Source organism: Drosophila miranda (assembly GCF_003369915.1).
Source record: "Drosophila miranda strain MSH22 chromosome Y unlocalized genomic scaffold, D.miranda_PacBio2.1 Contig_Y2_pilon, whole genome shotgun sequence".
Taxonomy (NCBI): Eukaryota; Metazoa; Arthropoda; class Insecta; order Diptera; family Drosophilidae; genus Drosophila; species Drosophila miranda.
Genome location: NW_022881614.1, coordinates 20,457,263 through 20,469,905, shown reverse-complemented (window position 1 = coordinate 20,469,905; position 12,643 = coordinate 20,457,263). Strand labels below are relative to the sequence as shown.

General features: G+C 47.3%; 1 protein-coding gene across 3 annotated transcripts in view; it reads left to right on the top strand.

Moving 5' to 3' along the window:
* Positions 1-12,395, top strand: part of LOC117185809 (putative GPI-anchored protein pfl2) — a 45,661-nt gene extending 33,266 nt beyond the window's left edge. For 2 of the 3 annotated variants that reach the window (XM_033397956.1, XM_033397957.1), the window contains 2 exons: positions 2,223-2,341; positions 9,565-12,394. In XM_033397956.1, coding sequence (XP_033253847.1) covers positions 2,223-2,341; positions 9,565-11,568 — 2,123 coding nt within the window. In that variant the 3' untranslated portion in view covers positions 11,569-12,394. Of the gene's footprint in view, positions 1-2,222; positions 2,342-9,564 lie in introns of all 3 variants that reach the window. The other variant, XM_033397958.1, reaches the window with a different exon arrangement.
* Positions 12,396-12,643: the final 248 nt, after the last annotated feature.

Sequence of the window (12,643 nt, the reverse complement as noted above, 5' to 3'; positions counted from 1 at the left end):
GTGCCCATTTTAAGCGGGTATTTAGGGCATTCATTGACAGAAAGCCAGAAGACCACGATAATCCGTATTGCGAATATCCCCCTCCCCCCCAAGATTATAAATATCAAAGTCTCGGAGGCCCTCCAGCTGTGCCAGGTCATAAAAAAAACACATATCTTGATGTATAATGTCAAAAGCATGAAACAAGCCCATCAACATGAACCAAGACTCCAACGGAGAGGAGAGCGGAGAGCTCCAACAAACAGCCAAAAGCTAATCAAATATGCAAGCAATGAGCTTCATCAACATAAAATTAAACGAGGGGGAACGTTGTGAGTTGCTGCGGACACCGCAACTCTACAGTTATACCCGATACTAAGTCAGTATGGCTCTCCTCCGGCAGACGCCGCTAATATTAAACAACACGACAAAGAGTGCGTGCGAGAGAGACAGAAAATCAGTCTGAGCGTGACGTCGGGCGCTGCGTAGCCACTGCAAATTGATTTGTTCCTTTTGGCTACAAAAATGATCTGATCTGATCCAGATTCAGCAATCTGATAGATATGGTCATTATCTATGATTCTGCGTTTTTAGTTTTCTCAAATCTGCAATATTGTGGATGCAACAGATTTTCGTTCTTTGTGGGGGCGGAAGGGGGTGTGGCGAAATTTTGAGATATACGTTTTATAGTGAGATCTAACAGGAGTGCGGATACTAAATTTGGTTACTCTAGCCTTAATAGTCTCTGAGATTTGTGAATATCCCCAGATTTGCATCCTTTGCGGGGGCGGAAGGGGGTGTGGCGAAATTTTGAAACAAACTCGTCTCGGTCCGATATATTAGGAGTGTGGATACCAAATTTGGTTGCTATAGCTTTTATAGTCTCTGAGATCTAGGCGCTAATGTTTTACTCTAAGCAAAGCCGCCTATGCTACGTGTGTGTTAGAAATTGTTTTCTTGATGCTGGCTATAATAATAATACGATCCAATTCAGATTCTGCATTCTAAAAGATATGATCATTCTCTACGATTCTGCGTTTTTGGTTTTCTCGTATCTTTAAAATTGTGGATGCCACAGATTTTTGTCCTTTGTGGGGGCGGAAGTGGGCTGGGCGAAGTTTTGAAATATTTTTGTAGCAGTGACATATCACAGAAGTCTGGATCCAAAACATCGTTGCTCTAGCTCTTATAGTCTTTGAGCACTAGACGCTAATAGGGACGGACAGACGGACAGACGGACGGACGGACAGACGGACAGACGGACAGACAGACATGGCTCAATCGACTCGGCTATTGATGCTGATCAAGAATATATATACTTTATGGGGTCGGAAACGATTCCTTCTGGACGTTACACACATCCACTTTTACCACAAATCTAATATACCCCAATACTCATTTTGAGTATCGGGTATAATAAGCTGTCGCAGCGGCAGAGCCAGGGGCAGAGGCAGAGCCAGAGGGCGCATGAATCACGGGCAGGCAATGCTTCTTGCAGCAACAAAAGGAGCTGCCTGGAGGAGCCTGCCTGGGGCACCACAAGTGGCTGCCACCGGCGGCCAAAGGGGTGAAGCACAAAGTCACTCAAGCCCTCAGCTCGGCCCGGGCTTATGAAATATGAGAGCTTCCAGTAGATCCATGCCCCATGCCCCATGCCCCAGGCACAGACCCCATGTTTTACCAAAAATTTCTGTGCATAAATTTAATTACTGCCAGAAGGCAGGCAGACGGCCAGCGACAGACGACAGACGACGATGACTGAGACGACCGAGACTCTGGGCTGAACCCAGAGTAACCTATCAATCTAACTCGAGTGGCTATTCTCTTCATGTTGCCTTTTTCTCTGGCTTTTCAAGTGCTTTTCTTATTAGTGACTTTTGTGGCCGGCCCAGCTCTGCCTCCGCCCTGCCCTGCCCCACCGCCTCCCTTCCTCTGCCTTCGCCCAGCCCTGAAGTTCAATAGCCTGGCGAGGCCATGCCGAGCGTAGATATGTACAATATACTCGTACTCGTACTCGTATGCACTGGATTTACTTTGTTGTTGCTGGTTTATAATTAGCGGCAAGAGAGCGCACCTTGGCGCTACTTGAGGCATTTGCTTCCTATTTTGGGAAATGCTTTTTGGAAATCTTCGATGCGAACCTTTCGGCCCGCTTAATCGCTGATGTTTGCCTTTAATTATCCATGTTTTAGCAGCCAAATATTGACAAATCTTTAATTGTTTGTGGTTTTTTATTTTTACAGAAAATATAACGATAGTCGGCCTCCCGGATTATGTGAACAACGAATTCAAAATAGCACTGTACGCAAAAGAAACCCAAAGGTATTTGTGTTTCAACGACAATTGGAGATTAGTTGGCATGGTGAGTACACAGATTGACCTTCGACCTCGGGCCGCGATCGAGTGATCCGACGTTGATGATTCCCTGAAAGTAGGCAACCCCTGACTCAGCCCTTGGGTACCTCCCCAGAGAGCAATAAGATCAAACGGAATTTCACGATAGATAATGTATGTGGGGGAGGGGTGGTCTCTGGTGCAAGCAAATTGCCCGCAATGGCCATAGTCACATTTGTTTTGTCTCTTTATATGGGCCGTAGAGCCATAGCCAAGGCCAGCTGCAACTATTTTAATTGCAACGCAGATCCCCCTCTCCCCCCCCCCCCCCCCCCCCCTCTCGATCTGTTTTTATGCAAACTAACTGTGCAAACACTATAATTTATGACATGTTCCACATAATGGTTTAATGCAAACGATATAACAATGCTTTTGAGCGATTTAGCCAAATTGGATACACAATACCATACACATGGCCGGGGAGATCGGGTCCGGGTCCGAAACACTCGTAAACCTGTTACCGCCGCTGCTGCTGCTGCTGCACCAATTCTGTCAGGCAGTGTAAACAAAATATTTATTACAATATTTGTTGGTAATTTCAAAATTCGAAACAATTTGATATGCAATTACGGGGATTACAATTACAGTCCCAAGCGGGACTGTCCTGTCGCGAAAGAGATGGAGAACTTGCGTTCCGCTAAGTTACTTCACACCCACTTCGATTGTTTACTCAATCCGTCCGAATTAAATATTTTCTTCCATAATACGGGAAGCTTGCACTGCCATTTTATCGGTCTGTTCTGATCAGCTAATGCTCAAATCTTCTATTTTGTGCTTCGTTGAGGCTTCCACATACTCAAAGTAAGCTTATAATATTCCTGGCTTTTCCACAGCAGTGCGTGTTGGACAGAATTTCGGACCCAAAGAAGGGAAACAAGGGTGAGCCACCTCACGTGTGTGAGCTCTGGGGGGATGGATCGGTGCAGTAGGCAGGGTGTACGCACAGAACTAGAAGTTTCCCAAAATGTTAAATGCGTATCAAAATCCACATGGTAGCTATTAAATTTTTGTCGTTTATTCCACCACAATAAAGACACCCACCTCAACCCACCGGTTTTAGAACTTTCGCCCGTAGGAGTCCCTCAGCCCCTCCCCCTCTCTTCCCTATTCCCTGGGGGCCCGGCGAAGTGGATGTCGAATCAACTTTCATAGAGATCGATTGTGTCGCGCTTGTACAAAGTTGTTTTCTTTATTCTGCTTTAGCGGAGCATTCTCTTGTGTGCTAAAAATAGCATACATCGTAAATTCGGGTGCTGCTTTGTGCGGTGTCGGCAATTGGACAAAAACAAAAAACACATTTGTGAACGTTTTTACAACTGTATTCACTGCCCTTCGGGCAAGACATTCCCCTCAGTCTGCGCACAGCCGCACAAGAGGGGCAATAAAAACTTCGCTTATCAGCTACGGTATAATGAATGCGAATAGTTCATCTGACTCTCGGCTTAGAAATAAGCGGACTGATCATGAGAGAATGCTTCTAATATCAGGCAACTTACCTTCTGAGATTCGTTCTGAGTACCGTTCAGAGGCTGAACGCTCTACATGCACAGAAACCACAACAACAGTAACATTCACTAGTGCCACCAACAACACCACCTACACCATGGCAACTGCTACAATAAGCAGTATCTGCCCTGCACTAAGCTTTGATAGCCAAGAAAACTCCATATCCACATGCTTCGAGGACACTGAGGCAAAAACACTTCGCACTGCTGCCGAACGACTTCTGGAGGCTCAAAAACGGAGAACGGGCAAAAGAAAAAACGATCAGACTTTGTCATCTAAATCTAAACGAGGGAGCGGCGGCTGGGACCTGGGCTTGCCCCCCACTACAAGCCAACAGGCAAACACCAACAACAGATTTTCCATTCTTGACACGAACATCCCAAGTGATAGTAATAATGAGGAAGTTCGGATGAATGTAGATGCAGACGCTGGAAATGACCAACTGGATGAACACCTTTATGAAGCAGTTAATACAGACCAGTGTCTTCAAGGAGAATCAACGAGCTCTGGTAATCAGCTTAAAGGCCCTCCAAAACCACCGCAAATAGTTGTCAATATTAGCAACTTAAATGACTTATTTGATGTCATAAAGGACGTTGCAAATTTGAATAACGTTGTCGTCAAAGCTAACCAGGGGGAAACGGTCAGAATCCTCCCCAAAGACAGTGATACCTATAGAGCAATTGTGGATTGTTTCGATGCCATTGGAATAGAATTCCACACATACCAATTGCAGACTGAAAAGCCTCATAGAATTGTTGTAAGAGACCTACATCATAGCACCCTAAACAATGATATTACCGCCGATTTTAAAATGTTGGGCTTCGAGGTCCTTCACATCCATAATCCAAGCTCAAGGACTAACAAGGACGAAAAACGTAATATTTTTTTCATTAATATTAAGCTTTGTGCAAAAATTAACGAAATTTACCAAGTCAAGACCCTTTGCCGCCAAAAAATAAGGATTGAAAGGATGCAAAAATCCACAGAGATTGCTCAATGTCGTCGATGCCAGGATTTCGGCCACACAGCCAAATACTGCCGCCGACATCACAACTGTGCCAGATGCGGTGAAAATCACCAAACCTCACAATGCACACGCCCCCTAGATGCACAGCCAACCTTCATTCACTGCTCTGGAAGCCATATGGCCAGTTACAAGGGATGCCAATGGTATCAGGAGTTTCTACGCCGATCAATGGGCTCCGCAAAGAAGGCAATTAATACGAACAGGACGGGTCATGTCCCCTTAAATAATCAAGTGGCATATGCTTACTCTACCACACTTCCTGGAGACCAGCAACAATTTCCTACCTTGCAGTCTAGTCACAAAAAGGGGGCTAATAGACCAACAATACAGCAGCACCAGCGAAATATTGTTCAGCACCAACCTTTGGTAGGCACTAGAAGTAATACAGGAGCCTCCTATGCTGCCGTAGCAAATGGTAATTCAAATGCAATACCTGCTACACCTGCTCAGCGTCGTTTTCATAGTCTACAAGCGCATCAGCCACAAGGATTGAATAACCAGCAACAGAATTCATATGAAGTTCATGCACTGCTACAACAACAGCAGACAAAATTTCAACAATGGCAACAACAGCTCCAACAGCAGCAGCAGCAGCAGTTTCTTATGTGGCTACAGCAACAGCAGCAAGAACAGCAGCAGCATAATAGTCAAGCCAATCAACGCCTTGAAAAACTTGAAAAAATGGTTTTTGAATTGGCCAACACGATTAAGCAATGGGCTGGATCTAATCTTCAGCTCAAGAACAACGTTTCAGCATCTCAATGAACCCACTAAAGGTTCTCATCTGGAATGCTAACGGCATTTCAGGGAAAGCAAAAGAAGTTGAGCTCTTCGCGCACAAGAATAGCGTTGACATTCTCCTTTTGACGGAGATCAGAATTAAAAGAGGGGCAGCTGTAAAAATACATGGATATGCCTTCTATCCAGCCTTCAAGACATCGCGGAATAATAATAGCGTTGGTGGAGTTGCGGTTTTAGTTAAGACTTCGCTTCGTCATTTTCCACAAAGGGTCATTGAGACACGCAGCATGCAAATGTCAGCAGTAAAAGTAGCCACAGGACTGGGCGATGTGGAGTTCAGCGCCATTTACTGCCCTCCCAGAGTCAGGATTGAGGAAAGACATTACATCGATGCACTCCGTGCTTGCGGGCAAAGGTATTTGGTTGGTGGTGACTGGAATGCCCGACACTGGCTGTGGGGAGACACTTACAATTCCCCTAGGGGGCGAGAGCTAGCGGAAGCCATCTCTGCTACTGGCGCTAAGATCCTTGCAACTGGATCACCAACCAGGTACCCATATGTACTCAATCACACGCCGTCCTGCATAGACTTCGCAGTACATCATGGTATTCCGGATTCTCGAGCAACAATAAGTCAGAGCTGGGATCTGGACTCCGACCATCTGGCCTTAGTCATCAGCATTAAAACAGATGGCATTATAGAAAATCCAAGCCCTCATCTAGTCACCAAGCACACTGATCTGCTCGCATTTAGGCAACATTTGGAGAGGTCGATTCAACTGAACGTCACGCTAAACTCTGAGGAAGATATCGAGATGGCTGTAGATAACATCACAGAGAGTATACACATGGCTGCTGCTGCCTCAACGCCCTCGCATCCTCCGACAAGCGCCGCCTATGGAATAGTTCTTACAAGAGAGGCCAGAGAGCTTTTGTCACAAAAGCAGACGCGCAATCCGATCTCAAGACCGATGGGACCGAATTCTATGGAACCGGGCTGCCAAGCAACTTCGAAACACCCTGAGAGAACTTCGAAGCAACTTCTTTGAACAAAAGCTTGCTTCCATGGATTACACCGTGGATGCTGGATATTCGCTTTGGAAGACCACTAAGTCTCTTAAGAGACAACCGTTCAGACAGATTCCCATCCGGTGTCCCAACGGTGAACTTGCTAGAAACGAAGAAGAGCAGGCCAATTCGTTTGCACATCATTTAGGGGACAGGTTCACCCATTACCAATTCGCCACGGAGGCGCAGTACAAAGAGACAAAAGATAGTCTGCAAACACCTCTACAAATGGCCTTACCCATTAAACCAGCCAGGGCTGAGGAGATTGTTGAAGTCATCAAGTCCCTACCGAGGAAGAAGGCTCCTGGCATTGACAGAGTGTGCAATTCCACACTGAAAGCATTGCCTACTCGGGCGATACTCTACATAGTGCTCATTTTTAACGCCATGTTAAGGATTCTGTTTTTCCCTAAGCAGTGGAAGATAGCAACAATCCTGATGATCCATAAGCCTGGAAAACCGGAGGACGACCCTGAGTCGTATCGGCCAATAAGTCTTTTGTCTTCCTTATCTAAGGTATGGGAGAGGCTTCTTGCCAATCGTCTTGGTAGTATAATCAAGGAATGCCGTATCTTGCCGGATCACCAGTTTGGCTTTCGGGAAGGACACGGCACAGTGGAGCAAGTCCACAGATTGGCAGGACACATCCTACAGGCCTATGATGATCTAGAATACTGCAATGCAGTCTTCATTGATATGCAGCAAGCCTTCGATAGAGTTTGGCATATCGGCCTACTGAGCAAAATTAAAAAACTGTTCCCAGCACCATACTACGGTGTCCTACGATCATACTTGGAAGGACGTCAGTTTATGGTCAGGTTCAGGAACACACATTCAACACCTTGCCAAATGAGAGCTGGAGTTCCACAGGGCAGCGTCCTTGGCCCGCTGCTTTACTCTATCTATACTGCAGATCTACCCTCCCCAAGCGAGCAACATATGGAGGCCCTCCGTAAGGCTCTGCTTGCTACCTACGCGGACGATATAGCACTGCTCTACAGCTCCAAGTGCCGCCTTGAGGCAGCAGATGGTCTCCAAGAGTACCTCTACTCTTTGGCAGCTTGGTGCAAAAGATGGAATTTAAAAGTCAACCCACTGAAGACCACCAATCCATGCATCACCCTGAAAGCGCTCATAGACCACACCCCACCCATAAAGTTTGAAGGCGTAACTTTGGACCAACCAGAGCAAGCAAAGTATCTCGGTATCACCCTTGATAAGCGTCTTACTTTTGGTCCACACTTGAAAGCTACGGCTCGTAAATGTGGGCAAAGAATGCAGCAATTGCGGTGGCTGATTAACAGAAGAAGCACCATGTCACTGAGAGCCAAAAGAGCAGTTTATGTACACTGTGTAGCCCCGATGTGGCTCTACGGTGTGCAGATTTGGGGGATAGCTGCCAAATCGAACTATAAACGGATACAGGTCTTGCAGAATCGCGCCATGAGGCAAATAACGAACTGCCCTTGGTACGTGCGCGGCTCCACCCTACATCGGGATTTGAATCTGCATACAGTAGAGGAGCAGATTGGAAGGCACAACAGCAGATACAGTGACAGGCTAATTAGACACCATAGTATGCTCGCCAGACGATTACTACCTGCCAGGCCTTTGAGGCGGTTGAAGAGATTGGGTTTTGCCAAAACTATTGGCCAACTCTAAGTTTCCCTCCCAATATTATAATATTATATTTTTTGTAAGTCCTCTCGCATTTAGCATTAGGTTTGGCTACCCCAATATTATTTACCAGTGATGTTAAGATACGTTATATGCAATGTACGGATTCAACGCTTAATAAAAAAATAAAAAAAATAAAAAAATTACGGGGCACACTTTGGCACAGTTTTTGGCTGGTATGCTCCCAGCTGGGGGCATGCTCGTTGCGTGCAGCCCCAAAACCGCAACTGGAACTGAGATTCGGGAGGAAATCGAAAAATCGAACAATTTTCGAGACATTGTAACACTTTTGCTAGCCGGTACAGTTAGCTCTGGACAAACAATGGGATAGAACCCCTAAGGTCACAGCCGGCACTTGTCATGCGATTGCGATTATGACCGCAAATCTATGCCGAGTTATTGGGCAAATAATTGCCGCGATTTAAGCACACATATTAACACTTTATGGAGCTCTAACGAGCATTTGTCGGGGAAGGTCAATGTGTGGCACCGCACCTGAGTCACCAATCCGATCCGTTCCGCTCCGCTCCCCTCTCGAAATAGAACAAACGTTCTGTTTACCCAACACAAGAGACACTCTGCTATTCTCGGCTCTAGGTCACTCGACTCGAGATGGTGAGAAGCTACTCAAAAATAGCAATTAAACGCCATAAATATTCGGCGTGCAAACATCGCTAAATATGGCACAAGCTTTAATTGCTTGGGAACGGATCTGCTGCCATCTGCGTCGTTTGCCACATCGAATCGCCGGATCAGATGGGATCAGATGGGACTGCTGATAGTGGCACAGCCACCTGAATCGATGGGTAGGCTGTCGACCGTGGGTTACCCTAACTTCCAGTTAGATACCATCCAGCCTTGATATGGTTTCCAAAAGGGTTCCCCAAAGACCTCTAGGCTCAGCCGAGTCTACCCTCGCCGGCTTCTGGGCTCCACAGGGTATGCAAAACATCCAAGTCAAAAGCCGCGTTTCACTCGGCTGTCGTTTTGAAATCTCAAGTGTTTTATAAATAAGCGGATAAATAAACAGCAAGCAGCTCCCCACCTCCCCCCTGTCATCAGGGCTGTCGATGCTCCTCCGCATTTCGGCCGTGTGCTGTGTGCGGAAGTTGTGTGATCTCTGTTGAATCTCTACTGTATTGTATATCTGTTCGTCTCTTCCGTTGCAGAGGGAACTGCGCGATACCTGCTACTTCAACGAGACGATCGTGCACGGTTATTTCGTGTTCCGGTCCGTTGTCGACCTGCAGCGCCGTGTCGGGTTCACGCACCGAGGTAAGCCCGTGGGACCCAAGAAGACCGTCAACAATGCCTGCTACATGTTCAACAAGATCGATGCCGAGCAGTTTTTCCATCAGCACACGTTACCAAAATGGCGCGAGATGGCCGCCAGCCAGATGATGGCCAGCAATGGGAATGGCAGCAGTAATGGCCGAAAGCCGTTGCCGCTGCCTCTGCCGCTGCCGTCGCGCAGCAACAAAAACAATCGCCTCAAATCGAATAACCAAAATCAAAAGTTGCAGCCGCAACAGGAGCATCATGGCCATAATAATAATAACAGTAACATTATTATTAACAATAGTAGTAATAGTCTAAGTAGCACTAACAAAAGGAGATTAGCATTAAATCGACAGAAGCAGCAGCAGCAGCAGAAACAGCAGCAGCATCAAGTGCGACACCATCACAATGATCCTTCGCTGCTGGCCAGGCGGCAGCAGCACGACAAGAAGCAGAAGCGACGACGCAAGGAGCAGTTGCAACAACGAGTCACAGCTAGTCCAACGAAACGAATGACTGCAGCAGCCACAGCTGCCACCACGGCAGCAACATCCACATCCGCAACGACCACTGCAACCAAATGGTCAACAGCCACACTGTCCATCAAGTGCAAGGGGAGACGAAGAAAGGGCAAGCCAAAGGCAAAGCCGCCGCCAGTCACGGCTGCCACATCAACATCTTCCGACGACTCCCTCTACAGTAGCAGCAGCAGCAGTAGCAGCAGCGGCATGGGCTACGAGGATCCCTACAATGCCAGCAGCACTAGCATCACTACCTTGGAGCCCTGGCCCACCTGGTCGACCATTGATAGCTTTACGCCAAATTTTGCGGGTGTAAGTAGCAGCAGCAGCAGCAGCACAACTGCAACATCAGACGACAGTATTAGCAGCAGCAGCAACTACCATGCCTGGTCCACATTCATCACGGAGCTGGAGAGCGAGGCCTCATCGGCCACCACCACCACGACAGAGATGAGCGGCAACGACACCGAGCTGCTGCTGCAGTACGAGGCAGAGCTGGTGGAAGACGCGGAGACAGTGTCCACGACGGACTATGAAACCAAAGGAACATCAGCGGCAACAGCGGCAACGGCAGCCACAACTACTTCGACAGCGGGCACACAGCTGGTGATAGAGCAGACGCCGCTGCAGCAGGAGCTAGCCACCACTCTCGCCAGCCAGACTGATCTTGCACCGAGCACGCATAAGCTGAGCAGGCATCGTGGCGGTGGCAGTGGCAGTGACAGCAAGGAGAACCACAGGCAGTGGCTGCAGGGCGACAATAAGTTGCAGCAGCAGCAGCAGCACAAGCTCCTGCTGCCACTGCAGCCGCCAACAGGCAGCACGCGTGTACCTTCCGCGACGACGCCCAGGAGGAGGCTCTCCCTATCCACATCCACTGTGGAGAGGATGACGGCAACGCCGCCTCAGCAGCATGGCCTCATAGACAAGATTTTCAGCGTGTACAAGAACATCAATAGCAACCTGAACAACACCCTCACCGAGGCCTCGCCGACAGTCGATACCAGTCGAGGGGGGACCGTCACGGCGGCGACCACCAGCCCAGTCACCAAGAAGTCCCTGCGCAAGTCCACCCAGAAGCTGATGGCCACGCCCTACCACCAGCTGACCTACGTGCGCAACGAGGCGGGGGACATCGACATCGACAACCTGGACAATATCAGCGTCTATCCCGATCTCTTCGAGGGGGAGCTGGACGTCAGCGACAGCGGCAACGGCAACGGCTCCACCAGCAACAGCCGCCTCACCTTCGTCAGCGGGTACGTGGCCACCTCGCCCACGTCCGTGCTGCCCGAGTCGATACGGATCGCCAAGATCAAGATCAACAACGAGCGCCGGCGCCTGCAGCTGCACAGCCAGCGGAGGTTCGCGTAGTATCATCATTTTGGAGATTATACCCGCACTCAGAACAGTTTTCGAATGAATTAAGGCACGATTAAAAAACAAACAACAAATTATGGATGAATTAACTGCAATTTATAATGAACTGATACATATATATACAGCGATCGATACTCGTATAGGCCTATACGGAGTTGCTTACTGTTCAGTACCTCAGCTCAGACAGAAGTTTGTACTTGCACGCCTTAAAGCACACTACAGAAGCGGAAGCGGAAGCGAAGAAGACCAGGAAGACTATTACTCAGGCCATACATCACCCAATGGAGTACAGAGTACAGTAGACGGCGGAGGTCGGAGGGCCGAATGGAAAGAACTCGCAGAACTGACTATGTAGCAGTATAAATGAAAAGACAATAAGATTTTTATTTACGAGTATGTGCTATATAAGCTAACGAAACGAAACGAAATGAAACGATGAGGAGAGCCGTAACGATAGCAATAACGATAACGATAGCGATAGCGATAATCGATGATTGATTGATGTTTCATAATTAACTGCAAAAAACAAACTGTTGAAATGGAAATGGAAAATGAAATTGAAATTGCATTTGCTTGCAGCTGACCTTTGGTTACTAAATCAATTAAATTTATTAGCAATGAGAATTAATACAAGCAAATGCTAAACAAAAATCGATAAATATATATATAAATATATGCATATATTTTCAAAATTTTATAACGAAACGAAAACCAATTGCACTTAGAAAACAAATAACAAATTTAACGAAAAGCAAAAACCCATGAAGACGTTTTTATACCCGATACTCAAAATGAGTATTGGGGTATATTAGATTTGTGGTAAAAGTGGATGTGTGTAACGTCCAAAAGCAATCGTTTCCGACCCCATAAAGTATATATATTCTTGATCAGCATCAATAGCCGAGTCGATTGAGCCATGTCTGTCTGTCCGTCTGTCCGTCTGTCCGTCCGTCCGTCTGTCCGTCTGTCCGTCTGTCCGTCCCCTTCAGCGCCTAGTGCTCAAAGACTATAAGAGCGAGAGCAACGATGTTTTGGATCCAGACTTCTGTGATATGTCACTGCTACAAGA